We start from the raw sequence: 19,014 nt of genomic DNA on the forward strand, positions 1-19,014 counted from the left end.
AAACTAGAACTGAACTAGAACTGAACTAGAACTGAACTAGAACTGAACTAGAACTGAACTAGAACTGAACTAGAACTGAACTAGAACTGAACTAGAACTGAACTAGGATCATAGGATCATTGTTATAACAATTTCATTTTGAAATTTCGTATTTTAAAAACGGTTCAGCTTACGAATATTCATCGTCATATGCCAAATAAAATACATTTTGTTCACTGTGTCGGCCCAAAATAATTAATGATTTGCTTTCAAAGATCATTAAACTTATTTAAGATTTAAATATAATAAATAGTTAATAATGAATGAAAAGGTTCAAAACACATGATCGTATTTGTATCATTTAATTAATTCATGAACTGATTTAAAAATTTTCCAATCAGCCTCCTCTAATGAATCACAAAGATTTATTGAATTTTAGTGTAAAATAAAATAAATATGAATTAACGTCAATAACAATTAAAATTCACTTTGTTATGAGGTAAATATTTAGTTTTCTTTTTTTTTTTTTGCAAATCACAGACAATAATACAACAAACTAAATTGAAATAGTATTGAATTGAAATTTATATTCTTAAATTAAAACAATGCAATTTCTGAGATTTCTGTTTCTGCATCATCTTTTAGATTCTGTAAATAAAAACAAATAGAAAAGCATAAAATATACAGAACTAAGGCGAAAATAAATTAAGAGACAATTCGAAAAAGGAAAATTATTTAGAAAATGTAAAAATGCATAAAAGAATATTCGAAAATTAATTGAAATAAAAGTTTTTAACAAAAATATTCGAAGAGAAAATTTAGTCTTTGAACAGATTTTGAGGTAGCAGCACGACAATTAAATAAATTATAAATAATAAAAAATAAAATATTCGTTCGGTTTATGAAACTGAATTTTTTTTTATAAAAATGTTATAAAATATTGAAAAATATTGATAAATTTAAGTAAAAAGTGTTTCAGTGTGGTTAAGAGATTTACAACGAACAAAGTAAAATTTAATTTATTTTATATTAAAATAAAATTAAATAATTTTACATAATATTTGTTAAAAAAGGAATATATTTGACAAAAAAGTTGCCTTAACTGCTTTTGTTTGATTTTTTTAAATAAAAAAATTATATAATTTTATCAAAAGTTTTTAAAAAAGACAATGGATTCGGACAAAGTAGTACGCGCCATGGCGCGTTGGTGGCAGGTAAATTAATTTATTTTAATTTGTTTATGTATTTTTAATTTTAATTTAAATTTTGTTGCATCCATCCATGCCCCCTAATATAGAATACACTCCTACTTTTGCAGAATATTTTCGAACTTGTACACACCCCTTTCGTTAGACATTTATATATTGAATAATTTTGGTTAAATTTTTTATTTATTTTTTGTTGTTGTTATTTTTTATTTTATTTACAAAAGCAGCTGAAGAATTTTAAAAATAGAAATAAAATATTCAACTTAAGAAAACCGTCGGAAAATAATAATTATTATTTTCAAAATATTTTTATTTAAATGTGCGAAATTTTATGTCAAGCATTAAAATTGTCATATTTTGCATACATATTGTGATAATCAAGTTTAACACTATATAAACCGTTTTGTACCTTTTAAATAACAATAATTGTGGAACATCAGAGATTTGAATTGAAATGAACTAATTTTTAATAATAACTTATTAAATTTTAGACTTTAACTTATTACAGAATTAAATTAGAACTTAAACATTTGTAATATAATAATTCAACGAAAAGTAATGTTCTGTGTACGCAAATGATACTTCATCTAGTACTGAACTAGAACTGAACTAAAACTCAACTTTTCTGGAATAAAGATTATTTATTTTTGATCAACTTTTCCTTTTTCTATACAAAAGATCATCAATTCCTGATCAACTTTTCTAAAGAAAATATTATGGGTTTATGATCAACTTTTCCTTAGAAAAGATCGTCAGTTGATCATCTTTTCTATAGAAGAGGTCATCAAGATCATCAGTTATTGATAAATTTTTTTATACAAAAGATCATCTGATCATGATGATCAATTCATGATCAAATTTGCTATACAAGAGATAATCAGTTCGTGACCAAATTTTCTATATAAAATATCATTAGTTACTGAGCACTTTTCTTTAAAAATAGATCATAAGTTCTTGATTAACTTTTGTATGGAAAATATCATAAGTAACTAATCAACTATTCCTTGGAAAAGTTCATTCCTGATAAACTTTTCTATATAAAAGATCATCAGTATTTGATCATCTTTTCCATCACCATCACCAAAGATCATTAGTTTGTGATTAACACTTCTATACTAAATATCCTCAGTTTCTAATCAACTTTTCTATAGAAAGAATCAACAGTTTATGTTCAACTATTAAATATAGAAAATATATATGTTCCAAATCAACTTTTCTATAAAAAATTTCATCAACATATCTTTACAAAAGATCATCTATTTCTGATTAACTTTTCTATGGGAAATCAACTTCTATAAAATCAGTTTCTGATTAACTTTTTCTATCAGTTCCGGATCAACTATGCTATAGAATTGATCATCAGTTACTAAACAACTTTTCTATACAAAAGTTCATCAGAACAAGAACTGAACTCGAAACGGACCAAGAACTGAACTAGAAATCGAAACGGACCAAGGACTGAACTAGAACTGAACTAGAACTGAACTAGAACTGAACTAGAACTGAACTAGAACTGAACTAGAACTGAACTAGAACTGAACTAGAACTGAACTAGAACTGAACTAGAACTGAACTAGAACTGAACTAGAACTGAACTAGAACTGAACTAGAACTCGAACGGTTGTTACAAGTGTTAAATAATTGTGACGAATAAACAAATTTTCTAAAAAAAATTAAGTTTTATGTATTATTGCGTACATGGACTAAAGCCAAATAAAATTGCGAAGAAAAAGGCAAAACCAGCTACAAAAATAAAATTAAAAAGATACGCCAGATTAAAAATTATGCAAAAATTTATATTATTTTTAAAAATATTAAATAAATAAAAATATATTATTTCTAAAGACTTATTTAATTAAAAACAAAATGTGTTTACTGCAATTCCTTTAAATAAAAAATTTTGAAAATACTTTAAACTTTGGCGCCATTTAGACACTGACGTAGAAAATGTTCTATCTGTCTCGTTCTTTCGATCAAGTTTTTGTTGTTATTTTCAGCACGTGAAATACGCCAACTATTTGTTATAAAATTAGACATTACAGTGGTACAAAACATTTTGTTTAAATATAATTGTTGTTGTCGTTGTTGTAGTGCATACCTTAGACAGAGAAATTTTTCTTTTTATCTTTAAATTGTGTGTATTTTTTTTAAATTTATTTTAAGAAAATAACAAAACAAGTAAACTTGAACTTTTACAATTACAGAACAAAGTCCGAAATTTGTTATATTTTGTAGAAAAAAAATGTTTAAAAAATGCATTGTTTTTTATCGTTTTAAAAGAAATAAAAGAAGGAAGTAGTTAGGAGGAAGCAATAAGATCTAAATTAGTTTATGTTTTTTTTCTTTTTTTTGCAAATTGTCAATTTAAATAAACAAATATGCACAGTGGTATTGTATTATTAAAATTTAAAATATTTTTGTTTTATTTAACAGACTGTTAGTCAGGAAGATAGTGATCCACATGCCCGCAATCCCATGCTGTATGATCCACTTCAGGATGGTGTGGTTAAAACTTCTAAGAAAATGCAATATGTGGCTGCCTTAATAGGTGAGTAACAAATGTAAAACTAAAACCTAATTTAAACCACTAACTATATATTACCACTAATTTTTACAGTGTGTCTCGGTGCCGTCTCAGCGGGTACCGCACTTGCCTGGACTTCACCCGTTCTACCACAAATCAGTGCTCCTGATACGAGTACAAATGCAACAGTTAGTAATTCAACCGATACTAATACATCAGAATTGCAATTGACATTAAGCCAACGTAAGTCAAATGAATTAATGCGGAAAATATGAACAAAAATTAATTTATTGTTCTATTTAACTGTGATTAAATTTTCAAGTGTCAACCAAATACTATAACAATTTCAATGCCTCAATTATAGTATTACATAGAAACTTTTGTTTGTAAATAATTTTCAAGTGATTGCGCATTATTATACCCTACACTACTTAAGTGTGAAGAATCAAAATTACTCCGATCATGCAAGTTTCTGTTCAACTCTTATGTAGAAAATATCAACAGTTTCTGATATTCTTATATAAAGTTTCTTATCAATATCTGAAGAAAAGATGACTAGTTTCTGATTCTCTTTTCCATAGAAAAATCATCAGTCAACATTTTTATAGCTTCTGATCAATTTTTCTACAGAAAAAATCATCTGTGTCTGATCAACTTTTCTACAGAAAAAATCATCTGTGTCTGATCAACTTTTCTACAGAAAAGATCATCAGTTCCTGATCAACTTTTCTATAGAAAAGATCATCAGTTCCTGATCAACTTTTCTATAGAAATGATTATCAGTTCCTGATCAACTTTTCTATAGAAAAGATCGACAGTTCCTGATCAATTTTTCTAAAGAAAAGATCAACAGTTCCTGATCAACTTTTCTATAGAAAAGATCATCAGTTCCTGATCAACTTTTCTATAGAAAAGATCATCAGTTCCTGATCAACTTTTCTATAGAAAAGATCATCAGTTCCTGATCAACTTTTCTATAGAAAAGATCATCAGTTCCTGATCAACTTTTCTAAAGAAAAGATCATCAGTTCCTGATCAACTTTTCTAAAGAAAAGATCATCAGTTCCTGATCAACTTTTCTAAAGTACAGATCATCAGTTCCTGATCAACTTTTCTAAAGAAAAGATCATCAGTTCCTGATCAACTTTTCTAAAGAAAAGATCATCAGTTCCTGATCAACTTTTCTAAAGAAAAGATCATCAGTTCCTGATCAACTTTTCTATAGAAAAGATCATCACTTCCTGATCAACTTTTCTATAGAAAAGATTATCACTTCCTGATCAACTTTTTCAAATTGTCTATAGTTATAAAGTTTTACGGTATTTTTTCAAAATTTCAATTTGAAACTCTGTACCACTGTCTGTTAGTTTTGATGGTTATAGGTCCTATACCTCTATATATTAAACATCTTTACATTGTCGGTTATGGCCGTCTATATATTTTTTTGTTTCATAATTGTTTTTGTTATATTTATTTTTAAATCACAGCTCAAATAAAATTTATATTTGCAGAAGTGTTAAGTTTCCTTATACTTGCACTTGAGTTGTATTGAATTGTGGATGATGTTATAAATGTAAACTTGATATTAAATAAATTTACTAGTTTTAGATTTTTTCATTACTACCGTAGTACATACATATGTATGTTTGTACATAAAACTGTGTATTATATTAACGTTATTCAATTATCGTGTTATTATATTAACGTATTTCAACAGAGTATTTAAATTATGTACTCTTCAAAAAAATCAATTTTAATTTATTATTATTTTTTTAAGAATTTACTCCTTTAGTTTTTTACCGGCATGTGTGAACACTTCAAATTATAGTTTGTTAGGGTAAATAACATACAACACTATTGTAACGCGTGTTTATAATTTTCGTACGACTTTTTCGAACTGAATCATTGGTAATGTGTTAAGTGAAGTGTTGATTTATCGCAAAAAAAAACTTTATTTTTAATTTCAATTAAATTTTGAAGTGTGTAAATAGAATACTGGGGTATAAATAAATATATTAATGTTTTAAGGCGCCTATATAACTTTTAATACAAATAGTTTTGTAAGTGTTTCAACTCAATTATTTAGTGATTCTTTAGGTATTTCCGAAATTGTGAATCAGTTTAATTTAAAAACTATTATGTATTTATGAAATAATCGAAATAATGGGGTATGATGGCATTGCCCAGCAAAAATAAAACGAAGTACTTCCAAAAGAATAACATTTAGCACAACTTCAAAAATAGCTCTGAGTGATTTTGTTACCTTCTGTGGAAGTGATGATTTTTTACTTCCAAAGAAGCGAAAACATAGGATCTAGGGTTGACAACAATGTCTTGAATTCTGTCACGATTTTAGCTTCTATATACTCTGGCTTAGTTTCGATCGTGTTTACAAACTGACAGTTGGACGGTCATGGCTAGATCATATTATAATCAAACAAGTTAGAATACTATATCCATATATACAGAATCTCATTATAATTATACTTATTCCAAACATAGATGGGTCCTTCGGTTTGTAACACATCGAAAGATTGATGATAAATTCACTAAACTATATATTTTCTGGTTCCTTATTACATTCTAAGCCGATATAGCCAATCTGTCTGCCTGTTGAAAGCAGAATAGGGTTCGAACGAGACGAGATAGAGAGTTGAAATTTGACACAAATACAACCTATAGGTAAGGTTTGTTTGGTATTAAAAATCGGTCCACATTTTGGCATAATATCTTTATAAGTGGACCCCTGGAAAACAGAGTTAACAATCATAACTGTTTAAAATTTATGCTGGTTTAAAAGTCTGTCCGTCTGTCTGTTAAAAGCACGATAGACTCCGAACGGAAAATGCTAGAGAGTTTACATTTTTCATAAATATTTTTTATAGCTAAAGTTTATTGGGTATTGAAAATGGGAAATATAGGTCGACGTTTTCGCATAGATCCCATACAAATGGCCCCTGAAATATAGCCTTAACAGACATATCTAAACAAATTTGTCATAAATAAGTCTTATATGAGTCAAATTCCCTCTACCAAATTTTATGAGGATCGGTCCTAATTATCCATACCCTCCATATAAGGTCCCCCTCAGAAAAATACTTTGACGCTCACAACTGGTTGAAAGTAGGAGAATAGTGCTAAAATTCGATAGAGGTAAGTTTTTTATGAACACAACTCCATCTACCGAGTTTTGTGAGAATACGCCCATAATTGACCCCTCCCCCATATAAGGTCCCCTTTAGAAAACTAATTGAACGCTCATTACTGTTTATAGGGGAGCATTCCATAACATTCTTACTTATTTTAATATGGAGGGGTACTGACCGTACTTAAGCTCTCATTAAAGGCCCTTTTCATTTTCGGAAATTTTTTGATTATGGGTTTACACATAATATTCGTCCTGATCGATCATGACTAAATAGTTGTGATTAAATCTATAATTTTACAAATTTTCTTATTTGCGATATAACTGTATATACACTTTGAAGGTTAAAAGTTGAGTATTTCAATGCTGACATCAGACACAAGATCTATGATTTGCTTGATTATTTTTACTGCGTCAATATCGGTCCAAAGTTTGAAATTAACGTCACCAAAATTAAGGCGTCGAAATTAATTAGTCATTTTATTTATCTGTATTTGTAATAGGAAATTGTAGAAAAATAAAGAAATGGTTGTGCCAAAAATTATTTAATAGCTATTAAATAAGTGGAAAGTTTTTCACATTACTTTGTTGAGAGAAAGAACTACACATTTTTCTCTTCATCAAAATTTAAAAAAAAACTAATGCTAAAATGACCTAAGATATGCGGGATCTATATGGGACATATATGTATATCTGTAACATTAATATATATAAACTATTAAGAAATCATAAAAATTAGTTATAATTAAAATTAGTTTATACAAATAATTTTCTTAAAATATTTTCACAAAACATTACCCAACCTAGACAATTGAATTTATCTTGAGCAGTTCTATAATTTTCCATAGTAAATTGTCATCTGAATTGTACTTAAGAATTTAATGAAACTTGAATAATTTGTTTTTTATCATTTAATAAATAGAATATGAAAATCAATCAAGGGTAAAAACCTTGATAAATAAATTAAATAACAATTCTAACAAAAACACAATAGCGCCAATTGAAAATGTTTTTAGCAAATATGAAGTGTAATCACAAAGTTATATAATAAGTAATTCATTGAAATGTTGACACTATCTAACTAACAAAATTTTCTTATATGAGACTTTTACTTAGTCAAAAGACTTCATTTAATGCTTAGATGTTAGTTATGATTCAGACATGTTCGAAAAATATGTTAGTTATTTGTAGTCAACCTATGATCATCGATATATAGCTAAATATAATAAAAAATTTAAACTTTTTTTACAGAGACCTGGGTTAGTTCCTTGCTGGCTATAGGAGCCTTTTTAGGAGCTTTACCAACAGGTAAGTTATAAGCATAACTCTAAAATATATTTAGGACAAAATAAACCTTATATTCAGAAAAAATACTATTTTGAACATTTTCATTACAATTCCACTACTTTATATCTTACAGGTTACGTTGCTGATGCTATTGGTAGACGTTACACCGCCTTGGCTATGGATATTCCTTTTATTGTCGCCTGGATTTGTATTATTTTCGCCAAATCTGCTGGCATGTTATATTTTGCACGTTTTACTATTGGTACAGTTTGAAAAATATTTCTATGAAAATTTCCTGAATAACAAATTATTTTTACCATTTCTAGGTCTAGCTACTGGCAGTTTCTGTGTAGTTGCTCCTATGTATATTTCAGAAATTGCTGAAGATAGTATAAGAGGCACTTTGGGTACGCTATTTCAGTTAATGTTGACTTTTGGCATTCTGTTGGTGTATTTAATTGGTGCTGTTGTCACCTGGACTACATTGAGTGTATTGTGTTTGATGGTGCCATTGGCTTTGTTTTTGGGCATGTTATTTCTGCCGGAGACTCCTACATATTTATTGAAGAAGGTAAATATAAGGATAGTAGTATTAGTCTTTGGTTTAGTCTATAGTCTAGACTATAATCTAGTCTACAGTTTTATCTATAGTCTAGTCTACTGTCTAATTTATAGTCTAGTCTATGGTCTAGTCTATAGTCTAGTCTATAGTCTAGTCTATAGTCTAGTCTATAGTCTAGTCTATAGTCTAGTCTATAGTCTAGTCTATAGTCTAGTCTATAGTCTAGTCTATAGTCTAGTCTATAGTCTAGTCTATAGTCTAGTCTATAGTCTAGTCTATAGTCTAGTCTATAGTCTAGTCTATAGTCTAGTCTATAGTCTAGTCTATAGTCTAGTCTATAGTCTAGTCTATAGTCTAGTCTATAGTTTAGTCTATAGTCTAGTCTATAGTCTAGTCTTTAGTCTAGTGTATAGTCTAGTCTATAGTCTAGTCTAGTCTAGTCTAGTCTAGTCTAGTCTAGTCTAGTCTAGTCTAGTCTATAGTCTAGTCTAGTCTATAGTCTAGTCTATAGTCTAGTCTAGTCTATAGTCTAGTCTAGTCTATAGTCTAGTCTAGTCTATAGTCTAGTCTATAGTCTAGTCTATAGTCTAATCTATAGTCTAGTCTATAGTCTAATCTATAGTCTAGTCTATAGTCTAGTCTATCTAGTCTATAGTCTAGTCTATAGTCTAGTCTATAGTCTAGTCTATAGTCTAGTCTATAGTCTAGTCTATAGTCTAGTCTATAGTCTAGTCTATAGTCTAGTCTATAGTCTAGTCTATAGTCTAGTCTATAGTCTAGTCTATAGTCTAGTCTATAGTCTAGTCTATAGTCTAGTCTATAGTCTAGTCTATAGTCTAGTCTATAGTCTAGTCTATAGTCTAGTCTATAGTCTAGTCTATAGTCTAGTCTATAGTCTATCAGTCTAGTCTATAGTCTAGTCTATAGTCTAGTCTATAGTCTAGTCTATAGTCTAGTCTATAGTCTAGTCTATAGTCTAGTCTATAGTCTAGTCTATAGTCTAGTCTATAGTCTAGTCTATAGTCTAGTCTATAGTCTAGTCTATAGTCTAGTCTATAGTCTAGTCTATAGTCTAGTCTATAGTCTAGTATATAGTCTAGTCTATAGTCTAGTCTATAGTCTAGTCTATAGTCTAGTCTATAGTCTAGTCTATAGTCTAATCTATAGTCTAGTCTATAGTCTAGTCTATAGTCTAGTCTATAGTCTAGTCTATAGTCTAGTCTATAGTCTAGTCTATAGTCTAGTCTATAGTCTAGTCTATAGTCTAGTCTATAGTCTAGTCTATAGTCTAGTCTATAGTCTAGTCTATAGTCTAGTCTATAGTCTAGTCTATAGTCTAGTCTATAGTCTAGTCTATAGTCTAGTCTATAGTCTAGTCTATAGTCTAGTCTATAGTCTAGTCTATAGTCTAGTCTATAGTCTAGTCTATAGTCTAGCCTATAGTCTAGTCTATAGTCTAGTCTATAGTCTAGTCTATAGTCTAGTCTATAGTCTAGTCTATAGTCTAGTCTATAGTCTAGTCTATAGTCTAGTCTATAGTCTAGTCTATAGTCTAGTCTATAGTCTAGTCTATAGTCTAGTCTATAGTCTAGTCTATAGTCTAGTCTATAGTCTAGTCTATAGTCTAGTATATAGTTTAGTCTATAGTTTAGTCTATAGTCTAGTATATAGTTTAGTCTATAGTTTAGTCTATAGTCTAGTCTATAGTCTAGTCTATAGTCTAGTCTAGTCTATAGTCTAGTCTATAGTCTAGTCTATAGTTTAGTCTATAGTCTAGTCTATAGTCTAGTCTATAGTATAGTCTATAGTCTAGTCTATAGTCTAGTCTAATGTCTAGTCTATGGTCTAGTCTAAAGTCTAGTTTATAAATAATCTACTCTGTAGTCTATCTCTATCTATATTTTTCTCTTTATAATTCTAGGGACGTCGCGGTGATGCTGCTTTGTCGCTTAAATTTCTCTGGGGTCGTTATTGTGATTCTCGCTCGGCCATTCAACAAATCCAAGCAGAACTAGATCAGGCCGGTAGTAATGCCTCGTTCATGGATCTCTTTCGTATACGTGCAGCACGTAGAGGTCTCATAATTTCCATGTTACTCATGTTTTTCCAGCAGTTCTCTGGCATCAATGCGGTCATCTTTTATACAGTACCTATTTTCCAGTCAGCCGGCAGTACTCTAGATCCTTCAATCTGTTCAATTATTGTGGGTTTTGTACAGGTCGTTATGACATTGGCGTCTTCCGTGATGATTGAAAGAGCCGGTCGCAAGTCCCTGTTGCTTTTCAGTAGTACCATTGTAACTATTTGTTTAGTTATTTTGGGTGCTTATTTCAATATGAAAGAAAACGGTAAAGATGTCTCCTCTTTAGGCTGGTTACCATTACTCTGTGTGGTCTTGTTTATGGTAACATTTTCGGTAGGTTATGGTCCTGTGCCTTGGCTGATGATGGGTGAACTTTTCTTGCCTGATGTTAAAGCCACCGCTGTAGCTCTTACGGTCATGTCCAATTGGTTTTCGGTATTTTGTGTAACGAAAACTTTTGGTTCCATGATCACTGCCTGGGGTTCTGACATGACATTTTGGTTTTTTGCCTTTTGCATGCTGATTGCCACCATTTATGTTTATTCAATGGTATTGGAGACAAAAGGCAAAAGTTCAGCTCAAATACAAATGTGGTTGGGCGGTGATAAATAAACTAATGTCAGAGATTATTTAGTTATTATTTTAATTTTGTTTTAGTTGTAATTATTTAAAGTAATTTAAAGTTTCTTGTAGTTTATAGTTTAGATAAATTTTTAATTTGTATATAAAACAGCTTAACACCAAATTAGAAATGAAATATATTTGAATAAACTATTTAGTTTATAGAGTAAAACTTCCCTACTAAATCGGAAATAGTTTAGTTAACTTGGTATACGTAATAATATATTAAGAAAGCTAATAAATATTTTTTTGAATTAATGAATTTACAATGATTGTTAAAAGTTTTTTTTTAAAAATTTCCCTAAATGATTGTTCAAATTTTATTAAAAAAAATGTATTTACTTAATCTGTGTAGTAAATTACAAATTATTTATCTTGTTTAAATTTATTTTATTATGAAATTAAACTTTTTGTTGTTACTTTTTTAAGTTATTTATTATTTTATCATTTCTGTTTTAATATTTACGTATGTTTAGTTTTATTATTTATTAATTTATTACAAAAGCAACAGCAACAAACTGTAATGTGCAAATATTTACACTATTTTTAAGTTTATTGTTTAGTAAAAAAAATTTTTTTGAATGACAAAAAAACAATGTAAAAGTTATTAATTATATTTAGTTATTAATATTAATATTGAATTTGTAAAAATAAAGGAATTTTTATTTTGAAAAAAACCGAAAAATAACATTTTTTGTGAAGTACCGCTGATGGGTCCAATTTGTATAAACTTATTTTTACAATTTGTAATTATGTAATTATTTTTACAAATTGTAATTATGATATTTTTGTAAAACAAGAATTAACATTTTTCGAGCAGGATTTTTATAATTATTATATTCTAAATCATTCCTTTTATATCACATCGAAATATTCGACTAAGACCCATAAAAGTATTTATATACATTCTGTGTCCCTATTCAATTTTAAGACCATCCACCAATCTCGACCATCCGTCTGTTTGGTAAAATCACGATAGAAACCACACGGGAGGAGTTAGACAGTTTTCATATATATTCTCTTGTTAAGGTTTGTTTGGTATTGAATATGGGCAATATCGATTCACGTTTTCACATAGCTCCCATACAAGGGGTCCCCGGGAAACCATTTAACAATCACTGCTTTAAAAATACCATTTTAATGATTAAATTCCACATAAATAAGTCTTATGCGAACGATTATAAGGACTTATGAAAATTGGTCTTTAATTGACCCTATCCCCCATATAAGGTCCTCTTCAAAAAATGCGAGTACAGTGTTAATATTCGATATAAACAAATTTTGTATGAGCCAAAATCAGAAATTGATATTGACACTTATTTCTTAACAGAAGTGAGTGCAAATCTCTCTACTAACTTTTGTGAGGATCGGTCTATATCAGCCGTATAAACTCCCTTTCAAAAAAAGTCTTTACTGTTCATTGATAGCTTCAAAATACGAGTACAACGATGAAATTCAACTGAAACAAGTTTTGTTAGAACCAAAATCTTTCTACCATAAAACATAAAATTAAGTATATATAGTCCGAATTGAGAACTGGGCTATACAAAATAAGGGGGACTTTTTTGTACTATTTTGTTCTTCAAAAGGTACTTTTAAAATTTTCTAATATATTGAACTTAGAATCATGAAATTATATATGTAGAGCCCAGATTAAGTGAAAATCCATGAAGAGAACTTTCTAGAAGGTTATTATACCCTACACCACTATAGTGGGGAGGGTATTATACGTTTGTGCTGATGTTTGTAACATACAAAAACATTGGTCCAATACCCACCTTAAAGTATACCGATCGATTCAGAATCATTTTTTGAGTCGTTTAAGCCATGTCCGTCCGTCCGTCTGTCCGGCTGGCTGGCTGTCCATGTAAACCTTGTGCGCAAGGTACAGGCCGCAATTTTCAAGATAATTTGATGAAATTTTGACCAAGCATGTTTTTTGGCACAAGGACGAAGCCTATTGAAAATGGTTGAAATCGGTCCATTATTTCACCTAGCCCCCATACAACCGTACCTCCCGATTTGAACTTTTTATGCTATAATTACGTCAAATATTCTGCTATCTCTCTAAAAATTGGCACAAATAAGTTTAATATAAGTATAAATGACACTGCAGATTTTCGTAAGGATCGGCCTAAATTTGACCCTAGCCCCCATACAAACCCCCCTTTAAAAAAATGACTTAAACGTCTAAAATTGACTTGTAACCATATGTATCGCAATGAAACTCAACAAAACTAACTGTTATTTAGAAATATATCCTTTTCCCAAATTTACCGAGGAGCGGCCCATACTTGACCTACATATATAAAGCCTCATTTAGAAATTTAGTTTTTTTATCAATAAATGGCTTAAATATTTTGGAATTATGGTAATATTCAATATAAAAGTTTCTTTACAAAAAAAATAAAATTTTATAAAAGTAAAAATTGAAAAAATATACTCATGGTGTAGGGTATCATATGGTCGGCCATGCCCGACTATACTTTCCTACTTGTTTTTTGTTCTTAAAAAGGTACTTTTTTAATTTTCTAAAATATTGGACCTAAAAGCATGAAATTAAGTATGGCACGGGTTAAGTAAGAATCTTTAACCAATGGGGCTAGCTTTTTCATTAAAATACGGACTAACTATACTAGAATTTTATGTCAGATTAGGACCAGTTATGGTCGATCAAAATGAAATTAATGTTAGTATAATATTTTATTGCTATATTGGAACATGATAGGGATCTTATGAACCGATCGCTGTAAAATATAATATTTGTCTAATTTCATCACAATATTGTCAGTTATGACAGTTCAAACTGTATTCATTGAAGACAGTTGTATATTGACCTTGCGAAATCTTGATCATAGATCATGCGGACGCTATCGGGTTTTCAACGGATATGGCTAGCTCGACTATGAATCAAATTATAATCTAGAATATATGTACTTTAATGGATCCTACACCAATATTTCAATCTGTTACAAATGGAATGACAAAAACAATAGAACCAAGATAATTTCAAAGTCACTATAAAAAAAAGTAGTCGTAAGATTCTCTTGTAAACCCCTAAGTCTATATAAAGAACCATTTTTCAAAATACACATTTCTATAGACTAACTTCTAATCTGATAATAATATTCGGGAATTCTCACATATTATACACTAAAGCTTTAAGGCGCTTTTTTATAAAGGATCGTAAAGATAAATATAGAACATAATTTACCAGCATTTTGAACTAGAAATTTAAACATTTCAAATAATATTCGATTAATCGTTAACCATTAAATTTTGTTTATATTTAAATCACTAAATCACACTTTCTAAAACTTATGTTATTTCCATCAGATACTCTCTAATGATAACCCCTATCAACTACTCCATGTCGTTTTTCTTTATCAATTTAATTTGTAATAGAAAATATGTATAGGTATTATAGAGATTATAATCATGTTTTGGCGCTGTACGATTTATTTATTTATTTAATTATGCGGTTGTGAAAATCAACGCCCCTTAAAAAAATGCGATTAATTATTGCAAATCTAATGTAAATTCTTTTATTTTATAAATTTATTTTTATTTCTTTGTAATAGAAACAAACGTGACCTATCACGGTTATCATATTTTATTGCATTTTGATAGAAATCCTACAGGGGATGACTCTGTTCTGATTTCTAAACAAAAATGCTTTTAATAGTTTTAATCATTAACATTTAACAATTAAAGAAAATAAATAACAAAATTTGCCATAAAAAATTAATATAATTAATTAAATGTCTCTGGTGAATGTAAAATATGTATTTAATTATAATTGTTAATTTGTTAACCACATGTTTTTTTCTATCAATATTACCATTTTTATAAAATTTTATAAAATTTATAGTTTAAAAAACATGATTTGAGTCTAGTAGTTTTACAATATTTTATTTCTTTCAAACAACTTTTTTATTATGTTAACAAATACAATTTTATTTTTACAACAATATTTATTGTTTAATTATTGGCTCACTTTCAATTTTTAAAATTATGCGAAAAACGTTTGAGGTTAATAGGAAATAATTCGAAAAGATTAAAAAGAAATGCGTGTGTTATAAAAAAGTCTGATTAAATTAGAAAATATTTGAATGTCAAGTTTAAATATTGATAGTGTGACGTAGAAATTTGTAAATCGAATGAATTGTTTTATAAATAATGGAAATTATTTGAAACGTACATATATCCTGCTTCTTCAATTGCATCTTTAAATTTGCTTCTCAAAGCTTTAAAATTACCTTATTATACCCTACACCACTTTAGTGGGAAGCGTATATTGGGTTTGTGCTAATGTTTTAAAGCACAATAATATTGGTCCTATACCCACCTCAGAATCATTTTCTAAGTCGATTTAGCTATGTCCGTCCGTCCGTCCGTCCGTCCATGTAAACCTTGTAATCAAATTACGCGATTTTGAAGATAATTCAATAAAATTTGGTACTTGATATTCTATTGGGCCAGGGACGAACCCTATTGAAAATGGCTAAGATCGGTTCATTATTTTACCTGGCCTCCATACAACTGTACCCCCGAATAAGGCTTGTTAACATTGTAATCAAACTACAGGTCGCAATTCTGGAGATAATTCTATGAAAGTTGGCACATGATCTTCTATTGTACTGTAGACAAAGTCTATTGGAAATAGTTAACATCGGTCCATTATTTCATATAGGCCCCATACAATATACTCGTATCTCGACAAAAAGCTGCAAAACGAAGTTCTATACTAGCCTTGATGACCCTGATGAATTTTATGATTATAGGGCCTCATTTAACGCTAGCCCCTATGAAAAGCCCCCATCAAAATTTTACATAAATATCCACAGTTTTATTAAACAATAAATGGGTTATGTATATCAGAGACAAGGTTCAATTCAACATAAATGCTTTATTATGAAGTTCAACATTGTAAAATGTGTTCATTTTTGATTTCTTAAGCAGCTCCTCTGAGCGAGGAATCCACTACAATAGTCATGTAATGCTTACCCTTCATAAAAAGGGTTAGCAGTAGCAACAGCTCCCTGCCTTAGAATTCTGCTACCGAGGAGGCACAATTTTTTGCTGGGATAAAGTTACTTAGTTAGTTAGTTAGATAGATAGATAGTTAGTTAGTTAGTTAGTTAGTTAGTTAGTTAGTTAGTTAGTTAGTTAGTTAGTTAGTTCGTTAGTTAGTTAGTTAGATAGTTAGATAGTTAGTTAGTTAGTTGAATTAGGATGTACATATACATCGAATCCGAAGAAATACATTTGGAACTCCAACTGACCTGTTGTACGTTCTTAACCAGTGCCCCAGTTCGGAATCAAACCCACAACATCCGTTCTATTAGACTAGAACACAAACACCTTACCTACAGGAGATGACCCATATGTTTCCTTTCCCCCATATAATACCTTTTTAGAAAAGAAAGAAATATTTCGGAATTAGGGTAAAAAACTTGTTAAATGCTATATTATTAAAAAGTAGTCCACATTTTTAACATGTTTAACTGGCTTAGGGTGTCATATGGTCGGCCATTACGGACAATATATTCACACATATTTTATCTTTTAATTATTTAAAAATCTTATATTTTCTTCCATTTTCTTAAAACGTTCAGCAATATGTTTATGGGTTGTTTCGGGTGGCGTGTCATAATGTCCATAGACGTTATGATGCACTAAATTGAGTCATAATGTCCATGGACGTTATGACAATTTCAAAAGTGTTACAATGTCCATGAGCAATGGGACATAAAGTCCATGGATTTCAAAGAGTCCATTTATAAAAAAAAGGCTTAATTTAGCGAAGCCGGTGTTCGAAATACCCCAGAGTTTGAAACCCCTGCGCCCGGCCGAAGGCCAGCTATCCAGGACACTTTTTAATAGGAGTCCAAAATGTAACAATTACCAAATTTAGGAGCAATTCTTTTCGGGATAAGAGCGTTCCTATCTTAAATTTTAAACAAATTTTCTAATACATTTCTGATTTCAAAGTGTCACAATGTCCATGGACATTATGACATTTTAAAAAAGTGACATAATGTCCATGGACGTTATGTCATTTTTTGGTGTGTCATAATGTCCATGGACATTATGACATTGGACATTATGACATGCCACCTTGTTTCGTAATTCAGCTTATATTTCCGATATTTCGGGACCGATTTCACGAAAAGGAAGTAGATAACTTCTCGAACACAAACTTTACTAACTATAACGGAAGATATATGTATTAAAGTATTGGATGTAGAAAATCGATTGTAAGAAACATGCAGATGGAAATTATAAAAAAAATGTATTGAAGAAATTACAAATGAAATGACAAACCATTAAATACCCTACACATAGAGTTAAAGAGTATAAAAAAGTAATTCTTGAAAGACCTTCAAATAAATAAATTCAGCATAAATGAGATGCAATAAATTGTAATGGATTAATTACGTTTTATACAATTTATTAAATATTTATAGTTTTTTTTTTTATTTATTAGATATTTATGATTAGTTTTTTATTATTTATCTTATATACACTTAAAACTCAATTTACGAGCAAAGAATTATTATTTTCATTAATTGTACAAAGTAAATAAAAATTTTTCTTTGTAATTAAAATAAAGTTTATGATTAATAATAATAATAATTATACAAAAATTAAATTAACAAATATTTCACAATATATTTGAACTTGAGCAGTCACTCACAAAATCACCAAAATATTTAACAAAAAAAAAAAATAGTTTAGTTAACAATATTAAATATTATTAATATTCATAAGGTAGTGTGTGAAATTAAAAAACTGACAAAAACATATTATTAAAATGGGGGAGGAAGTAAAGCAACAAAAACAAATACATGTGTATGTTTAATTATAATTAAAATATAACGTAACGGTTATTAAAAGAAAAATATTTATTTTAGTGTTATTAAGTCACCGAATAATTAAATATTTTTAATTTTAATATGGAACCAACATTCGGGGAAATTTGGTATTTGAGTATTTCCATATTTCACAAAGAATAAAAGTTGCGATTCTCACTAAAGATTCGGATCTTTTTCATAGGATTTTTTTTAAAATTTAGTTTATTTGTAAATTAGTTTATAATTGTAAAAAAAAAAATATTTGTAGCACCCGGTTAAACAAATGTTTACAATTTCTAATATTTTTTCTCCGTTCTTATTGCTAATACCAAGGTGTACCGGCGCCTACAGGAAAAATATTGTTATCGCAAAATCATGGTTCTTCATATACACCTTCTATTTTCTGAAATTAAAAATATATATTCATAGTTCAAAATGTTAATAATGTGACACCGTGACAGATTTTTATTTAGTAAAATAACAAAATATTTTCTTGAGATGAGAATAGAGATAAGTATAAATGGTTTAATTAGTATAAAAATAACCTACAACGGGTATATTTATATAGCTAGTTTAGTGTGTAAAAGGACTAAGTCCAAGTTATAGAAAAATTTAGTTTATGAAATGTATGCACCTCTAGTTTGCTCTCAATAACTTAATATCCTTAAGAATGAGATAGATAGGTAGATAGAAAGGTAGATAGATAGAATGATAGATAGATAGACAGATAGATAAGTAGACAGATATA

General features: G+C 29.1%; 1 protein-coding gene across 1 annotated transcript; it reads left to right on the plus strand.

Moving 5' to 3' along the window:
- Nucleotides 1-827: 827 nt before the first annotated feature.
- On the plus strand, nucleotides 828-11,688 carry LOC111691093 (facilitated trehalose transporter Tret1-2 homolog). Its single transcript, XM_023453733.2, has 7 exons — nucleotides 828-1,193; nucleotides 3,621-3,735; nucleotides 3,805-3,954; nucleotides 8,108-8,164; nucleotides 8,277-8,405; nucleotides 8,470-8,714; nucleotides 10,627-11,688. The coding sequence occupies exons 1-7, from the start codon at nucleotides 1,149-1,151 to the stop codon at nucleotides 11,398-11,400; spliced, it is 1,515 nt and encodes a 504-aa protein (XP_023309501.2). The 5' UTR covers nucleotides 828-1,148; the 3' UTR covers nucleotides 11,401-11,688.
- Nucleotides 11,689-19,014: the final 7,326 nt, after the last annotated feature.

The sequence above is a fragment of the Lucilia cuprina genome, chromosome 4 (genome assembly GCF_022045245.1).
Source record: "Lucilia cuprina isolate Lc7/37 chromosome 4, ASM2204524v1, whole genome shotgun sequence".
Lineage (NCBI taxonomy): Eukaryota > Metazoa > Arthropoda > Insecta > Diptera > Calliphoridae > Lucilia > Lucilia cuprina.

What these genes read in the sequence shown, in the direction of transcription:
- LOC111691093 (XM_023453733.2), top strand. Translation starts at nt 1,149, where the DNA reads ATGGATTCGGACAAAGTAGTACGCGCCATGGCGCGTTGGTGGCAG. An exon ending in ATATGTGGCTGCCTTAATAG is followed by an intron (nt 3,736 to 3,804) that starts GTGAGTAACAAA and finishes TAATTTTTACAG; the next exon opens with TGTGTCTCGGTGCCGTCTCA. An exon ending in GCAATTGACATTAAGCCAAC is followed by an intron (nt 3,955 to 8,107) that starts GTAAGTCAAATG and finishes CTTTTTTTACAG; the next exon opens with AGACCTGGGTTAGTTCCTTG.